Source organism: Sus scrofa, chromosome 3 (assembly GCF_054392235.1).
Source record: "Sus scrofa isolate SSC_HxYL_T2T_F1_AM1 chromosome 3, Sscrofa_HxYL_maternal_Yorkshire_Landrace_v2.0, whole genome shotgun sequence".
Classification (NCBI taxonomy): Eukaryota; Metazoa; Chordata; class Mammalia; order Artiodactyla; family Suidae; genus Sus; species Sus scrofa.
This window is the reverse complement of record NC_139385.1, coordinates 38601628-38619597: the sequence shown is the minus strand read 5'-3', so window position 1 is coordinate 38619597 and position 17970 is coordinate 38601628. Positions and strand designations below refer to the sequence as shown.

Genomic DNA, 17970 nt, shown 5'->3' with positions numbered 1-17970 from the left:
AGATACTTAGAACAGTGTTCGGTGCATGAAAATGCTCAATGCATTAGTCTGAGCGATATGAAATCATTTATATTCAACCAGTTTTGACCTCCATAATTGGCAATTTCATATGGTTCAAACTTATTTACCATTAAAAAAACAAAGGAGTTCCCTGGTAGCCTTCTGGCTTAAGGATCCAGCATTGTCACTGCTATGGCACAGGTTCAATCCCTGGCCTGGGGCATGGGTAGGGCCAAAAAAACCTTATTTTTTATTATGTCACCAAAATACCTGCTTTCCAACACTGTACTTTATACCCTTCAATCACTGTCATCTACATCATCACCCATATCTTCTAAGAGGGATAGGGTGCATCTTATAAGATCTGTTTTACAGATGAGATGAATAAGGCACAGAGAGGTTAACTAACTTTCTGAGGTCACACAGCAAGTCAACAGCAAAACCCACTCTAAAGAAAGGGGTCTCGGGGCTCCTAGGTCTCTGGCATCCCGGTTACCCCACACTAGGCTGGGTGGGAGGAGGGATTTGGGGGCAGCTTGCACACAGCCCCCTCTCCTCTAACCTAGCCTCTGTGCACCATGGCCCCATCACAGGATGTGGACACCCACCATCCCGTTTGGCGTCCAGGAACACCTGCAGCAGCAGGACTCAAGGATATCCTGAGATGATCCAGGCTGCACCCGGGACAAGGTAACTCAAGTGGGCTTGGAAGGAGAGAACCACAGGGGCCCCCTGGGGGCTGTGCGCTGTGAAGTTGGGAGGTGTAAAAGTGGGCGCAGGGCAGTGGGTGGGAGCCCCCGATCTCCTTCAAGGACTCCCCAGCCTCCCCGGTGCTGTTGCAGCCTGTTGGCTGCCCCAGGCTCTGCACTGTCTTCATAGGAATTTGCTCTACAAATTTCCTGCCTCTCTGTGCAGATACTGTCCCCTCACCTCCACTGTCCTCCGACCTGGGCCGTCCCCCTCCTCCATTCCCACTGCCCCTGCCATCCCCAATCTCGAACCAGACTCACCCCAGGTGTTGAACTGCCCGGTCCTAAAGCTTCCTGACCTCCGCCTCTCCCAATCTCCCACAGCACGTTCTCTGAGGACGCTGACCACGCTGGACCCTGACCTGATCATCTGTGGACACAGCTCTTCTTAGGCTGTATCCCGTGAGCTTTGGCGATCTGGTGCCCAGCCCTGGTGGCTCAGAGTCAGCCCCCACTCTGCTGGGGAAAGGACCCACGGCCTGCTCTGTGGACAGACCCCAGGCCCGGCCCCAGGCTCCTTCGGGGCCCAGACTGATGTCAGCCTTGCTCAGCCGCTGCAGTCCTGGCAGACAGGCGGGCACCCAGTGGCAGCTAGGGTCCACCCGGGAGCCCTGAAGCACTCCCTGCAGGACACTGCAGACAGTGGTGGCCAGGTCAGAGTGAGGGATGTGGCGGCCACATCACCTGCCCAGGTCCTGCTGGCCGGGGGAGAAAGCACCTCTCCACACTGCTCCCCTGGTGGGGTAAGCTTGGCGCTCAGAAGATACCAGCCAGCACCCCCCAGCGTGTTGATTTCCCAAACGGTGACCGACGGGGTGTCCACGGCAGCTGCCCTCTGCCTCCGGCACCTGCGGGTTTGCACTCACTTTGTTTGCCGAGGCCAAAGCTGGGCCTGGCCAGACACGCCAGACCTTAGCGGGGGAAGAGCCGACAGTACACTACGGGCCGAGGTGGGGTGGCGAGGGTCTGGAACCACATCCGCCTTCTTGCCCTCACATCCTGTGTCTTTTTTCACTACATTATACATGGCTTATTCAGTCTCACAGGCAGGTCCTGTGTTTGAGTTTATACCACGAGGACCATTTTGCGGGGCCCACTGTTCGGCCAATCTGATGCATCACAGACTAACCCCAGGTGTGCCATGGCTCAAAACAACACACATTTATGGAGCGCACACACCTGTCTTTTGGGCAGGGCTTGGTGGGGACAGCTCATCCCCATCCCGCTCAGTGTCAGCTGGGGCGGTTTGAAGGCTTGGTCACTCCTAGACCCTGCACTTGATGTTGGCTGGTAGTTGGGGGCCTTGGTTCCTCTAAGGAAAAGTCGGGGGATCCTTGCCACGTGGGCTAGTTTGGGCTTCCTCAGGGCATGGTGGCTGGGATGAAGAGTGGTCACCCCAAAAGGAAGAGAGGTGGCGGGGGGAGATGGACACCCCAGAGAGAAGTTGTGTCCTTTTTGTAACCCAGCCTTCGCTGCCACACAGCATCATTTCTGCCATATCCTATGCTGCTCTCCTACCCTCCCCGCACCCCTCAGCCCAACACACAGCAGAGTCCACTGTGGCCCAAGTCCTGTCTTTGGGGAAAGGATTTTCTTTTCTTTCTTTCCTCTTTTTTTTTTTTTTTTTTTTTCCTTTATAGGGCCGCAGCTGCAGCATATGGAGGTTCCCAGGCTAGGGGTTGAATCAGAGCTGCAGCTGCCAGCCCACGCCACAGCCACAACCACGCAGGATCTGAGCTACATCTGTAACCTACGATGCAGCTTGCAACAATGCCAGATCCTTAACCCACTGAGCAAGGCCGGGGATTGAACCTGCATCCTCATGGATGCTAGTTGGGTTCTTAACCTGCTGAGTTGCAAGGGGAACTCTAGGATTTTCCTTATGGTTTCCTACAATTCATTGTCAAATTCATTCTTTGGGGATCAGCAAGGTTGAAGCACTTTTGAGCTTTGCGGAGTAGTTTCCTCTGCTCTGACTTGCTGCTCTATCCTGGGAGCCGTTTCTTAGCCAAGCTGGAATTGGGCCCTGGCCGTAGCGAGTCTGGAAGGGACTTGGCAGCTTTGCTGTCTACACAGAGAGCTGCCAGCTCAGCTGTTGTTTTTCACTGGGGCACGACATGCCCGATCAGAAGGCCTGATCTGGGGCAACTTGGCTCTCTCCCAGTGGCCACGGAAGCTGTCTCTTCAGCTCCCCTGCGCCAGGGATTCTGTCCCGGCTGCCTGGCTGGCAGTGCTTGCAGAAAGGCAGTGCCTTCTGCCCGGCCCAGGGGCTAAGGGTAGTGAGCCTTGCAACTAGGGCATCACTCCTCAGGGTGTCCCGGCTTCTGTGGATGTGGGACTCCCATTTGTGCAGCCACGGGGTCTGATCTAGGCATCTACTGCACCCTTCAGTCAGGCAGGGTGGGCACTAATGTCCCCACTGCTTTTGGTCTGTTCAGAAGTGACAAAATGAGGTCAGAGCCTAAAATTATTCACAGTAATGACTTTTCCTTTTTAGGGCCACACCTGCAGCATATGGAAGTTCCCAGACTAGGGGTCCAATCAGAGCTGTAGTCGCCAGCCTACGCCACAGTCACAGCAACACCAGATCTGAGCCGCATCTGCAACCTACACTGCAGCTCATGGCAATGCCAGATCCTTAACCCACTGATTGAGGCCAGGGATCAAACCTGTATCCTCTTGGTTAAGTCAGGATCTTAACCCACTGAGCCACAACGGGAACTCCAGTAAATGACTTTAAATGATACCTACTATTTACAAAATGAGTTGATATGTGTAAAGTGTTATCACAGGGCAAGGGGGCATAGTAAGTTCTTAATGAATATTAACAAATATTATGACTTTGTGCCAGGCACTGAGCCCATCCTTCCAAAGCAGCACCACAGTGTAGGGTCAGCAACTCAGGCTCTAGAGTGAGACTGCTTGGGCTCAATGCCCAGCCTACCACTTACACGTGCAAATTTCCTCTCCGTGGTTCAGTCTCCTCATGTGTAAAATGGGCATAAGCACATCACCTTCTTTGTGGAGTGATGCGGTGATTCCATGAGCAAATACACTGAGAACAAGAGCCTGGCATATCGCTCCGTCCATGTTGGCTGTCACTTCTGCATACGTTGGTGTGTTTCACTCTCTCCTCTGCCTGGGATGTTTTCCCAGCTCTTCACATGGCCTGCAGGGCTCAGTTTAACGGACAGCTCCTCGGGAAGGTCCCTCAGGCCACCCTACTAAACACAGACATAACCCCCTGCCACGAGTTTGGTTTTTCACACTTATTTTTTGTGTTGTCTGCTCTTGCTCCAGAGTGTGAGCTCCAGGAGGGTGGGTAACTTGTTTGTTGGTTTCTTGGGTGCACCCTCTGTAACCAGCAAGGTATCTGCACATAGTCAGTGCTAAGTGATTGTGGAATCAACAAATAATTCCCACAAGTATGCTTTCTCTGCTTGCAGTATCCATCCCACAGATATGCACTGAGTACGCGGTCCTGTATTCTGTCAGATACTCAAGGTCCCTGCTCTGTTAAGTCTGACATTTTAGTAAGCTGCAAAAACTGCCTGGGAGTTCCTGCCGTGGTGCAGCGTAAACGAATCAACTAGGAACCATGAGGTTGCGGATTCGATCCCTGGCCTCATTCAGTGGGTTAAGGGTCTGGCCTCTCTCCCAAAGAATATGTCTCCCTTCGTCAGCTTCCCTCTTTTCCTGCGTCGCCCTCTCAGCATCCCCTTTCTTAGAATCACATGAGGACAGGCAGCGCTGTAACCGCCTTCTCCTGCATCCTGCTGGACCTTTCCCGCACCTCAGTCTTCTCACCTGTAGAATGGAGCTAATCACCTGCTCCTTGTCAAACACGGCGTGTAGGTAAAGGGGCTCAGAAAAGCCTCGAGTGTTCTGCAAACTGGAGACAACGACAGCAAGCAGCCAGCTTGCATCCTTGCTTTGCTCCTTCCCTCGTCCACTTGCTCCCCGTCTCCTCCGCTTGTTCCCCCCCACCTTTAGGGGAGGCCTGTCATGCCGGGGATCCCCGCCTCCCACTGCTTGGGGGTTCAGGCCTGATTTTTCAGCATGGCCACCAGGCCTTTCCCACCATATCCAAGGCCGGTCCTGGCTTGTCAGGCTTGCGGGAGCCGGGAGGGGGCCGGGTTGGGATGCACACGCCAGCCCAGCATGGATGAACCAACCGGGGAGGCCTCGACTCTAATGCCCTTTGTCAACCACGAGGTTCTGCGGGAGGAAAATCTTAATTTCCCGAATCTCAGGAGAAAAAAAAAAAGGCAGGCCCCCCCCAGGGGTGGAAGTTGCATACATTTTTTAATTGTAATTGAAAGAAGTCAGCCTTCTAAGTATTGCTTTTACAGGTTTATCGAAGTCAAGTATTCATACCACTCACATTTTCAAAAAATATTTCGGGCCGGAAGAGTGCCATCCCCTGGCACAAAGTATCAGTTCTGGCAACTTGATGGACAGCAAACAACTTGAAATTAATGAGTCAAAACCCCACCCTCGGCCCCCCATGTGTTCTTTTCCTTCTGAGTCACTCTGAAACAGTTGCGGCTTCTGAGCCCGGCCCTGGGCCGAACCCCGCCGGGCTTAGATCTCCAACAGCTGGGAATGGCTTCTGTGCGTGAAGTGTCCTCTCCGAAGGTTAAGTGGGGGAAGCAGGTGCAGTCTGGGGTGAGGAGCGGGGAGGCCGACTCTGGCGGGGTTCCTGTAAACATCCACGGCAATGGCGAAAGGGTGGAAGCCAAGGCAAGGCCGTTTGCGCGACGATGCAGGCCAGTGAGGTCTGGGGGCACCCCTGCCACCGCCCTCGGGCAGGGGCACGTGCCCTCCCGACCTCGGCACTCAGTTTCAATCTCTCTGTCCCACTGTCCTCGGTCTGGACGGGAACCTCTCTGTTGGCACGGAGCTTTCCAGGGGAGCAGGCCTAACAAGGGGGACAAAGGGCCGTTACCAGCATGGAAGCACCACCCTGCCACCCAAGGGGCGGTGGGTCTGGACCCATCCTCCATCCCTCATATTCGGCGAACCACCAGAAACCCCAGGCTCAGGCTGGGGATGTTGTCCTCTAATTTCCATTAAAAATTTTTTATGATTCTGCCTAATTTCTAAGGACCCTGGGCTGGAGAAGCAGTGCCATTTCACGTGGGACGGGAAGGACCGTCACATTCGTGAGAGCTAACACCCAGGAGGGGGACCCTGGAACCTGAGGGAGGAGGGAAGCCTGCTTGGGGACCACAGGGGGGTCTGCTGGCGGACCTGAGCTCCAGGGCACAGAAGCAGCTCTGGGGGGTGGGCGGGGCCTGGCAGCAGCTTCCACCTTGTCCGGAAAATGCTGCTTCGCAGCCTCCAGGAAGGCTGTGGCCACAGCCAAGCTACTCAGCAGCTCCACTTGCCTTGTCATCCCCACTGCCTGGCTCCCTGCAAGTCCTCATTTCCTGTCCTCCTCTCTCTGGGTCCAGCTGGGTGCCAGCGTGTCTGCACGCCTCACAGTCCCATACCCGGGCTCCTGACAGCCCCTACAAGTCCTGGCCCGCTTCTGAGCCTCACTTTCGCTGGCTGAGACTATTCCTTTTGCAAATGTCATCAAGCATCAACTAAACCTTAGGCGTTAAGCATGGCATGTGTTATTTATTGTTCAGCAGAGCACTGTTGATGTTTGGGGCAGGACAATTCTCTGATTTTGGGAGGGGGGCTGCTCTGGACACCCTCGTCCCTGACCATTTAAATGCCAGCAGCACTCCCAGTCACCATGACAACTAAAAATGCCCCATTTCCAAGGGTCGCCCATGGGGGCAGAGCTGCTTCCACTGAGAACCATGAATCTCCCCACTTAAGGAGCTAAGGAACAGAGGTTCAGGAAAACCAAGTGGCCTGCTGAAAGCTGCACAACTGTGACAGGCAGAGCTGGCACTGGACTAGTGACACCATGGAAACAATCACAGTCAGGGCAGATACCACTTCCTGAGCTTTTACCATGTGCCATGAGCCCAAGGCAGAGCGTGGGTGCCTCACCCCATTAAGTCCACTCACCACCACCCCCACCCCAAGGCACGCTCACCTGGCAGCTTCCACCTGCCCGGCCCCTCAGGTAGCCTCTTTGCCTGAGGCCTCTCTGCATCCAAGCCTGCTTGGGCCCTGGGCTGCAAGGGCAGGCAGGGCCTGTGTCTCCCCAAGCTGCCTTCCAACCAGTGATGGCCAGAAAGCAGGTGGATCAATACCCCCAGCTCTCCCAGCCGGCAGCTGGGATGACTCTGAGGCCTGTTCTCCATTGACACTGGTTCCCAGACCTCCTGGGCAGGATGGCGCCCGGGGCCGCAGGGGTGACCTGCTAGATGACTCGCCCTCCCCTGTCTCACTGCCCACCAGGAGTGCCCAGGATCACCTCCCGAATGAATGATTCGCACTGGAATCCTTGTCCCAGTGTCTGCTCCCAGGAGAGCAGCAACCAGTACACGGGCCATTTCATTCAACCCTCCTCATAAGCCCAGAAGTTTCCCACTATGATGATTTCACTTTACAGATGAAGCCAGGGAGGGTAAGACACTTGTCTACAGAAGTTCCCATTGTGGCTCAGTGGTAATGAACCCGACTAGTATCCCTGAGGATGCACTGAGGATGCATGTTTGATCTCTGGTCCTGCTCGGCGTTACTGTGGCTCTGGTGTAGGCCGGCAGCTGCAGCTCCGATTCGACCCCTAGCCTGGGAACCTCCATAGGCCGAGGGTGCGGCTCTCAAAAGACAAACAAAAACAAAAAAAGAAAAAAGAAAGAAAGAAACTTGTCTACAGATGCTCAGCTCTCCAGGCTTTTGTCCCACAGGAGATTTTAAATGCTATATAATCTCATACCTCCTATGTGCCAGGTCCTGACCTGGGTACTGGGGACCACGGGATGAGTGCAGGGGCCTCAGACAAAAAATCTGGCGAGTGTTTCAGCCCAAGATAACACATTGACACCAGGAGGGAGCACGAGATGGATGGAATGCAGAGCCTCGGGAAGGCCGGGCACAAAGGACAGGCCAGGAAGAGGGAGGGCTGACAACCAGATTGGTGTGGCCTGAGGTGGAGAGAAGGGGGTTGAAGACTGGCCATGGGGGGAGACAAGGCTGGAGAGGTGAGCAGGGGCCAAAGCTGAGTTCCTTGTGACCTCTGCCAGATGCATCCCCTAGGGGCCAGCTAGGGACACCCTTCCACTGCTCAGAGACCTTGCCTGGCTCCCACTGATGACGCAAGCAAGTCCTCTTCACCTCGGGCCCCATCCTGTCTCCCCACTGGACCTGCCAGGTGGGAAGGGAGGCCAGGGCTGCTCTCAGAGAATCAGAGAGCTCCACCTCCGGAACGGAGTTTTTGGGTTCCCCTCCCATCCTGGCAGGGGCCCACCCTCTGTTGACCTCCCTCCTCCAAGAAGACTCTGGGGATCCCTGTGGGAGTCAGTGGAGGTGCTTCCGAGAGCCCCGCCTGGGGAACCCAGAACAGAATTGTGTATTCAGATTTAGCATTCCCAGGGTGTACTGCGCATTCTCCAGGGCAGGGGGTCCCGCTGGAGCTCATTTCAGACGTGAGTGGCAGGGCTTTCAGAGAACAGGGGGACAGCCCTTGGAACAGGGCTCATTCCCTTCCCCGTCCTCATGACTGCAAACGGCATCGAGTCCCCAGCAAGTGTCAGTCTGGCTGGCGTGCCTCTGTCACACGTGCTAATCTCCCTTCAGAACAGGCACAGGGCCTCGCAGGCGCCGGCTCCGGCTGGAATGCATTACCGTGCTGTTCTCATGGTTTATCTGTAGGGTCACCTTCTATTTAAGCCGAGTGATACCAGCTTTCCATTTCTGATAGTAATTCTATTAAGTTCCTCTCTTTCCGTGACGTGAATTTCACTTTAAAAAGAGAGCGAGTTTAAGGATAACAGCTGCATTAGAAACAGTTCAGGCAATGGGCAGATAGAGCAAAAACTGTTGATGCTGTCATAAGAGGTTTGAGAGGCCCTGATCTGAGGTGGTCACTGCAAAGAGAATGAAGGGGCCCAGGGAGGGTGATGACCTGCCCTAAGTCACACAGCATGCTGAGGACAGAGGCATGGCAGAAAGGGACAATTACCATCATTTTTGAATGATGGATCTGTGGCCAAAGAATGTCCTGGGGCCTTTCATCTGTGCCACAGATCATGTTAAAGATCAATCCCCTTGTTCCTTTGACTTGCAGGTCTGGCCTCCCAGCAAACCAGCTGACATCTATTAAGCACTTGCCCTCATCTCATACTATTTGCTTTAACTCATGGCTTAGCTCGTTTATTCCTCAAAACAACCTTATGAGGTGGGGCCAAGTAGGACCATCACACCTGAATTTCAAAAGGGGCTCAGAGAGGTTAAGGAAACTGGGCAAGGTCACCCAGCCCATAAATGGCAGAGCCAGGATGTGAACCTCTGCAATCTGACCCTGCCTGTCTCAGTTCCTCAGCATCTAGTTCATCTCTTTCCTCAGGCATCAAAAACTCCAGGCTGAAAAGCATCCAGGGGCTGCAGCCTAGAGTCCAGGCCATGGGTTTTCCAACCTCCTAACCTCATCAGAGCATGACCGACAGTTCAGGAGCTGCATTGGCTATGGCTGTCTTTTCTTTCTGGAACTGTCCTCTCATGCCAGGCCACTCCCTAGAGCTAGGCAGAAGTGGCCAGCTGACTTGTCATGAGAATGGCAGTTGGGCATTTGATCCATTTTAAGAAGCAATGTCTCAGCTTGATAGCTCTGCAGAGAAGCTGCCCAGTTTGAGACTCGGCTTAAGTAAGAAAATGCCCCTTGTCTGAAAGGCACTGGTAGGGCCATGCTCTGGACACACTGGAAGAGAAGTGACTTTTTTTTTTTTTTATGCTTTTTAGGGCTGCACCCGCAGCACATATAGGGGTCGAATCAGAGGTACAGCTGCCGGCCTACACTACAGTTGTGGCGACTCGGGATCCGAGCTGTGCCTGAAACCTACACCGCAGCTCACGGCAACACCGGATCCTTTACCAACGGAGTGAGGCCAGGGATAGAACCCACATCCTCATGGACTCTAGTCAGATTTGTCCCCACTGAGCCACAATGGGAACTCCTCAAACTCCAAAATCTTTAAAGGAATCTTTATGTCACTATTATGAATTAAAAAACAGAATCCTTTGACATAAACAGAAAGCAACACTAAAATGAGGGAGATGAAACCACTGATTCTAGACAGACCCCTGGGCCTACAAAAGGGAGCCTGGGCCTGGTTTCTCTGCTCAAAACGGAAAAGCAGCAAGTGCCCAAGAGGGGGAAGGTTATGACAACCCAGTGGCACCAGGCTTTGGTGCATTCACTCCTTTGCCACCTCAGAGCTGGAGCAAGTCCCTGAACCTCCTCAAGCCTCAGTTTCCCGCTCTGTCTAATGGAGTTAATGAGCCCCATCTGCTTCATGGGGTGCTGCTCAGTGAAGTTATGGTGATGTGGCAGAGGCAGGTATTTTTCACCACCTAGCCAAGTCCCCTGCCAGGAAGCAAGCTTGGCAACGGAGCCTTCCCCTTTGGGGGCAACTGGAAGTGGAACCAGCTGCCAGCCACCCCCAAGCTTGAGGCAGGGCCCGATCACTAGGAGGGTACCAGCATCACCTGGGCTCACTGGGCACCAGCAAGCATTGCCCTCAGGCTGATTGGAAGGCTGTACGCAGAGACACACCCTGCTTGGTAACTAGCCCCCACACAGAGGAAGGGTGCCTGGGAAGGGGGAAGACCGAGCCCCCTCTGGGTCTGACACACCACCAGCACTGATGGCATCATTTATCAAAAACCAACTACGGGACCATCACCAACTCATCTGAGGTGCGTCAGCGGGTATCACCATCACCCCCATTTTACAGAGAAGGAAACTGAGGCTTGGGAGGTGAAGTCGCTCATCCCAGGTGTTGGTGGAGCTGGAATGTAAGCCTCAATCTGTCAGACTGCAGAGCCTCTAAGCACCCATCTTAAGGGGGTATAGGAGATGGCCTGAGATAACACTGAGAGGCGCACAGCAGGCCAGAGACTGGCTTTTCAGTTCTCAGCCAACCCTTATGATTACCTAGAGGAGAAAGCTCTACTTTGGTGCCGGAGTTTACCGTGTGACAGTTGCTAATCTGACTTTTTAACAAAGAGCCAGGGGCCCTGCGGCTTTAGCCGGCTTCTCTTTGGCCAGAGGTTAATGACTTCGGCGCTTAGTACTTTTACTCCTGCCAAGTGATGCTGGTTTTCTTGTCAGTGACATTCTTTTAAAAATAAATTCACTCAAAAAAGGAGATTTAAAAACAAAAAAAAATGAAGCACTGAAACAAGTGTACCTGATCACAAATGGTGAATTATAAAGGGAGGAACGGTAACTCTGCGGTGGAGAGAGCTGGCTGACAAAACCTTAGCCAAGCGGTCCAAGGTGGTATCCACCACCAGTAATGGGGCAGGCGGACGTCTCCCAAAACGATGCACTCAGGACAAACACTCCCTTCTCTGTGGTCTTCCTGCCAAAGACACACCATCTGAATCTCAAAGACCAACTCAAACTGAGAGACATTCTACAAAACAACAGACTCGCATGCTTCAAAAATGTCAATATCACAAAAGATACAGTCAGACTGAGGGACCGTACAGACTGAAGACGCACAAGAGACGTGGCAGGTGACCTGGGAATGGATCTCAGCGCCCCCTCTTTTCACCGCGGAAGGGAATTATTGGAACAATGGATGAAATGTGAATGGTCAGAGATTAGATTGGTCATAAAATTGTATCAACATTAAAAGTGTTGACTTCGATGGTTGTGATTGTGTAAGTGAACATCCTTGTTCTAAGGAAAGACACACTGAAATATTTAGAAGTAGTATAATGTCTGCAAGCCGTTTTCAAATGGTTCAGAAAAACATTTATAAACATCTGTATATATATGTACACAGAGAGTGAGCCTTTTGCACACACGAGCAAATGTGAATTGATGCAATTGGTGAATTTGGGTGAAGCTTATGTGGGAATTTTTTGCAAATTTTGTGTGATTGTGAAATTATTTCAAAATAAAGTTAAAAAAAAACCAACAGAGAAATGGAGTGGAGTGTATATGAGGCAGGCCTGGCAGAGCCAGTGAGTGGTGTTCCAAGGACAGGGGTTGGGAGCCCCTGCTGGAGGCCCCCTGCACCCTCCCTCAGCACTGGGCCAGGAGGCTAGGCTGTCTTATTGGCTTTGTACCCCTGGCCCCCTCACTTCTTTCTGGGCCTCGGTTTCTTTATTAGAGATGATCTTGGTTTCCCAAAAGCAAACTTTGCTTTCAGAAGTCCCAGGGAGCGAGGGGGACAGCAGATAAATCAGGAATTTGAATGGTCAAGTTGATAGGAGCCCTTAATTTCTTTTTTTTTTTTGTCTTTTTGCCATTACTTAGGCCGCTCCTGTGGCATATGGAGATTCCCAGGCTAGGGGTCGAATTGGAGCTGTAGCCACCGACCTACACCAGAGCCACAGCAACCTGGGATCCAAGCTGCATCTCCAGCCTACACCACAGCTCACGGCAACACCGATCCTTAACTCACTGATCGAGGCCAGGGATTGAACCTACAACCTCCTGGATCCTAATCAGATTTGTTAACCACTGAGCCACAACAGGAACTCCCTTAATTTCTTAGTTCAGTACAACAGATGCACAGCCTGTGACGGTTCCCCTTGGATGAAATCTCCAGTTTGCATAACTCAGCCGCAAGGGAGCGGGACCCCTGGCCTCTCAGTTCTGTCTTGAGACACACACTGGGCTCCTCTCCTGTCCCAAGGGGCAGCCAGCACACTTCCTTCCTAGGAAGCCTCACGTCAAGGCAGAGCTGGAGGGTCAGCGGGGGCTGGGGGTGCCTCCCCCTGTTGTCACAACCACCCATCTCTCACCTGGACGCCAGCCTCAGCCTCCCACCTGGCTCCCCGCACCCACCCTGAGCGCCGCTGTGGGATCTCCCACAACCCGTGTCTATCATGCCCCGGAGGGAGGTTTGGGTTTCCGAGCAGGGAAGCCACATGCCGTGTGTGCTGCTGATGGCACAGGCCACAGATGGGCACAGAGGGACCAGGGCAGGCAGATGGGAGAGGAGCAGCTGTAGCACCCAGCCTGGGAAGCCCTGTATTAAGCAGGCTGAGTCTGGTTACCCTTAGCCCCCAATCTGGCCTCCACCAGGCCATGCTGACTCTGGCAGCAATGCCCTCCAGTCTCGCCATTTCCAGCACAGAGGCTCCTCTCCCACAGCCTGGCAGGCACTAGCTGCTTTTGTCGGGAAGCAGGACAAACCAATCTGGCTAAACTGCCTTCGCAGTGGGACCGCTGGGACGGGAGGACTGTCCCCAGCTCCCGGGCCTGCTGCAGCGGCCCTTTCTCTGGGGAATGAGGGCGCTCTTGATCCCCACTCCCTGCTCCCAGGCAACGATGAAGGAACACTCTAGGAAAACCACAGGGCTGCAGCTCTGCAGGCCTCCTCATCTGGTGGTCTTCGGAGACCACAGGGCAGTGGGAAAGGGCTCTCAAGGGTCCTGGGCCTGCAAGGCACAGTGGGAAGTTTGTGCCCACCCAGCGCTCAGGCCGTTGGTCTTCTTTTGCTCATCACAGGCTATATTCATGCGCGAGTACATGTGCCGGTTTATACATTCACAGGGGCCTGGGTGTACACTTTCCATTGTATCAGCGGTAATTTTTTTTTTTTTGTCTTTTGTCTTTTTGTTGTTGTTGTTGTTGTTGCTATTTCTTGGGCCGCTCCCGCGGCATATGGAAGTTCCCAGGCTAGGGGTTGAATCGGAGCTGTAGCCACTGGCCTACGCCAGAGCCACAGCAACGCGGGATCTGAGCCGCGTCTGCAACCTTCACCACAGCTCACAGCAACGCCGGATCGTTAACCCACTGAGCAAGGGCAGGGACCGAACCAGCAACCTCATGGTTCCTAGTCGGATTCGTTAACCACTGTGCCACGACGGGAACTCCTCAGCGGTAATTTTAATAGATCACGTATATACACGGGAAGGCTAAGAGCTTTACATCTACCCCATTCAATCCTCAGCATGAGGAGGTTTTAATGAAAAAAGCTAGATCCCAGCTTTATAGAGGATTCTGCCGCACGCGGGAGTAGGTAGCATGTCCAAGGTCATGCACTGCGATTTGAACCTATGACATCTGAGTCTAGGACCTCGCTCCTGATCGTGACTCTAATATGGAGCCTCCAAAGGGTGCTCAACAAATGCTTGAGGAACTGAATTACATGGGTTCACACACAGGAGAAAAAAGAGAGGGAGCGAAAGGGGGTGCACCTGTCATTGTGAGCCCTACCCGGGTCCCCACCGCCTGGGGGGGAGCCCACTTCCTCAGTACTTCCTGGGTCAGCTTGTGTGTAACATGAGATGGTGTCTGTGTGAGAAAGAGCGAGAAGATTTGTTTCTCTGCTATGGAAAGGGGCCTGGAGAGGCGGTATAGACTGAGCATCTTTTTAGTCTATCTCACAGGCGGTTCCTGCTGCTAGCCGCCCCTCCCCCACCCAGGCCTGGGCCTCCCCAGTCCTTGGGGCTGAGGCCTCCTTGGCTTGGACTTTGGGGGGGGCAGGCAAGAAGCAAGGCTGCGCATGCCCCCGCCCACCTCTCTAGGCACCTGTGCTTCCCGCAGCCCCAGGCCTCGCCACCTTCCAGGGCCAGGCCCTGTCACTCTGAAAGCTTTGCAAGCGGTGTCCCTGAGACACACTTCCGGGTGTTTCCAATCAAACGGTGTCTGCTGTAAAGCACAGGGAAGTGTTTGGGCTGCAGTTTTCGGTTCAGAGGAAGCCAGTGTTTTCATCTGGAAGGGGAAGTGTTTCTGTTGATGTGGTGAAGAGATAAAATAAGACATTCTTCACCAAGTTACACTGACTAAAAGTCAAGAGCTCAGCTTGGGGGGCAGGGATACTTCTGGGGATCCTCTGTGCCTGGCAGAGCACCTGGCAGAAGAGCAGGCAGGGCTAACGTTTGTGGAATGACCCAATAAGTGGCTAGGCAAACGGCCTAGAACCAGGTGTGGTACACGATCCATACTCAGTACAGGTTCTGAAAGGATTCCATAGGTTCTACCTCCAGGCGTTCTCAGTCAGCCTGTGTTTCTCCATCTTCACTACCTTCGCTGCATCTAGGCCTCCATCACCTCTGACCTGAACGGCTCAACAGCTCCCCGTTTCCACATTTGCCCCTATGGCTCATCCTGCCCACAACCGACAGTCATCTTTGCAAAAACGTAAATTGGAATCATGTCGTCCCCTGCCTAAAACCCTGTGATGATGGCTTCCAACTGTTCGCGGCCATGGCCTCCCAGGTCCTGCGTGATCTGGCCCCACCCAGCCCACTGCCCTATCCCCTGGCTGCCCTCCAGTCTCACTTGCCTCCTTTCGGTTGCTGGAAGAACCAACTCTTGGCACTAGTGGGTCCCTCTCCCTGGACTGCTTTTCTCCAGATCTTCACATGTGGCTCCATCAAGTTAGGGCTTAGCTCAAAAGTGTCATCTCCGCAGAGGGGCCTTCTCTGAAACACCCCTGTCTGAAGCAGCCCATCTCTAGTGTTCTGTTTCACTTAACCCAGGCATTATTGAGCACCTATTGGGATGCCAGGTGATGTATTCCCATGCTGAGGAAATAGCAGTGAACACAACAGGGGACCCTATGCTTCTCTTACATGGTTTTATAGCTCAAAAAATCTGACTGTTTTGTTTGGGAACCCGCTTGCCTTTCTTACCAAGTGCCAGGAGGGCCAGGGCTGAGTCTGTCTTGTTCACTGTTCACCCACCACACACATTAGGTACTCAGTAAACATTTGTTCAATAAAAAAACAAATTGATGGATGGATGGATGGAAGGCAGGCAGGGAGGCAGGCGGACTGGGTTGGTGTGCAGAACAGCTGACACACACTCCACCTGGCATTTGGCTCTAGCCAAGGTCTCACTAAGCTCAAATGAAGTTTTCTTCAAAGAAATCTCACTGTCAGCCCCTCAGGGAAGACCCTGCCCCCAGCACTGCTGCCCACCTTGTATCATCTTGACTGGTCATCTTGGCTAAGACAAGCAACAGAGGAGGAGGTAAACAGCGTGCTTGGGTGAATGGCACTAGCATCAATTTTCCGTAAGAAGCCCCTGCCCACCGCTTCAGTATCCCTGCTCCACTGCCACTCAGTGGAGCCACTCAGTGCCTAGCATCGTCCAGCTGAGGGGCTCAGTCAAGGAATTCCTGGGTGCCCAGTGAACCCTCACCAGTCCTCTCTCATCTAGTCCAGCTGCCCCTCCTCCTTGCTAGGACTTTGGCCAAGTCTTCCCCCTTCCTGGATCTTCATTTTCCTCCTACTAGCACACAAGGTGGGGCTGGACACAGTTTCCAGCTGGCGGCCTAGAGGCAGGACTTTAACGCCTCAGGGCAATGATCCCATGGTCCCTTTGCCTGCTGGCCAAAGAGCCCCTTGAGGCCTTGCAAACACTGCAGGCAAGGCCACGCCAGCACCAACCCCCAGCTTGCCTGGTCTGTGAAAGCAGCTTGCGAAACTGACAGCCCCTGCAGATTTGAGCTGCAGAACGGAACTGATGAGCGGGGCACCCTGAAACCTGACTCCAAAACAGCAGCCAAGCCAAGACCAAAGGAAGTACAACGTCCTTTGCTGAAGCAGGTTTTTCCTCTCAGTGTCAGCCGGGAGCCCTTGCTCTCAGTCCCCAGCCAGTCCTCCAAGGGGCCACAGGACAAAGGTGATCAGGGCCTGGCTTCCTACCTCTTTTAACACTGCAAGTCTTTATCCTTCCAGGACTAGTGGGAATTCCCCCAAAGCCAAGGTCACCATCAAGACAGGTTAAGGATGGGGGGAGGAGTTGACAGGTCTGCCTTAAATGGATTTGGGTGCAAAGGCTTTTCCCACAAGTTTTGGCACTTGGTACTATGGCTAACCAAGATGCCACTTAGGTCCTGCCTCCCTTCCTTTCTTCACCAGCTGTAAGCCTTGCTAAGGGGAAGCTTTCCTGCCCTAAGAGTCTCAAAAGAGTCCAGCCATTCCTGGCATCCAAACAGACCTAGGGGAAGTGGATGGAGGAATCAAAAGTCTGGGGTAGGGTTGTGTGTCCGGCTTGGGATGCCTCCCTCTTCCTAGCCAGCGCCCCAACCCGCCCTCATCCTGCACAGAGAGGGCACTTACAGGCCTTGGAGGCCGGAGAGGGCCTCGTCCTGGGGGTCCCATCCCTGGCCTGACGGTGCCCTCAACCAGCAGCGGCAGCATGATCTAGGCGCTGGTCCAGGTCGAGGGTTGCGGGTCGTAGGGGGAGCGGGGGACAGCAGCCAAGCCTACTCCAAGTAACCATCGAAGACGTCGAGCTCCGAATCGGCATCGTAGAGGCCCGAGCCGGGGTCAGAGAGCACGCCGAGGTCCACGAGCGCCTGGTCCATGTCCTCGGGCAGGAAAACTAGGCCCACGTTAAGGACGATGTACTCCATGAGAAAGGCGTAGTATAGGATCAGCACATTGACGAAAAAAAGGCCCACGTAGAACATAGAGGGTAGCAGCGGCGGCGGCACGGAGGGGACCAGGGGGCCCAGCGCGTCCAGGTGGGCCGCGACCCGGGCGCCGGGCATGCAGGGGGCGGCGAGGGCGGCAGCAGCCCGGCGATCTCAGCGAGCTCAGCCGCTGCGGCGCCCGGCCAGCCGGCGAGCGGGCAGCTCAGCCATCCAGGGCCGCCCCGGGGCTGGCCGAGGCGGCGCTGGGCCCCGGCGGTGCCCCGGGGGATGTGCGTTGGCCCCTGCAGACGCGCCCGGGCCCCCGAAACGTGCCAGGCGGGTCACCCCACCCCCAGAGGTGCCCACACGGCCCTGTAGATCTGCCCAGCGGTCAGGCGGATCCCCCTGAAGTAGCCGGCGGCTGCCCGGCTCCTCCGATGTGTCCCGCTCGCGCTCACGGGCCCTCGCAGCGCCTGCGGGGACCCTCGCCGCGGGTCATCTCAAGGGCCAGTCCCGGCGGCGGTCTCTTCAGCCGCGCCCAGCCGTTCCTCGAGCCCTCTCCGCGCCCCCGAAGGCCCAGCGCCCATAGCTGCGGCCGCCGCGTCGCTCTCCTGGTCGCATTCCGAGCACCGCCTCCGGAGCAGCCCCGCGCTGATTGGCCCGCCGCCCCAGCCTGCGCTGATTGGTAACCTCAAAGCCAACACTGATTGGCCCGAGCCGTCAGATGGGCGGGTACCTCCGCGCTCCGCCCCTCGAGGTGCTGG

At 54.5% G+C, this 17970-nt stretch overlaps 2 protein-coding genes across 40 annotated transcripts in view; one reads left to right on the top strand and one right to left on the bottom strand.

Annotated features, from left to right (window-relative positions):
• Positions 1–6353, top strand: part of CIITA (class II major histocompatibility complex transactivator) — a 59088-nt gene extending 52735 nt beyond the window's left edge. For 20 of the 39 annotated variants that reach the window (XR_014839495.1, XR_014839493.1, XR_014839499.1 and 17 more), the window contains 2 exons: positions 594–690; positions 1074–1792. Coding sequence is in view for 31 of the 39 variants with exons in the window: in XM_021085809.2 (XP_020941468.1) it covers positions 594–663 (70 nt within the window). In the remaining 8 variants the exon portion in view is untranslated. 39 annotated transcript variants of the gene reach the window in all.
• On the bottom strand, positions 5036–17830 carry DEXI (Dexi homolog). The gene is made up of 2 exons (XM_003124598.5): positions 16911–17830; positions 5036–5670 (listed from the first exon to the last, which is right to left on the bottom strand). Exon 1 carries the CDS (start codon positions 17342–17344, stop codon positions 17057–17059), a length of 288 nt encoding a protein of 95 aa, XP_003124646.1. The 5' UTR covers positions 17345–17830; the 3' UTR covers positions 5036–5670; positions 16911–17056.
• Positions 17831–17970: the final 140 nt, after the last annotated feature.

Excerpts from the sequence above, each read along its gene's own strand:
- DEXI (XM_003124598.5), bottom strand. The coding sequence starts at position 17,344 with ATGCCCGGCGCCCGGGTCGCGGCCCACCTGGACGCGCTGGGCCCCCTG.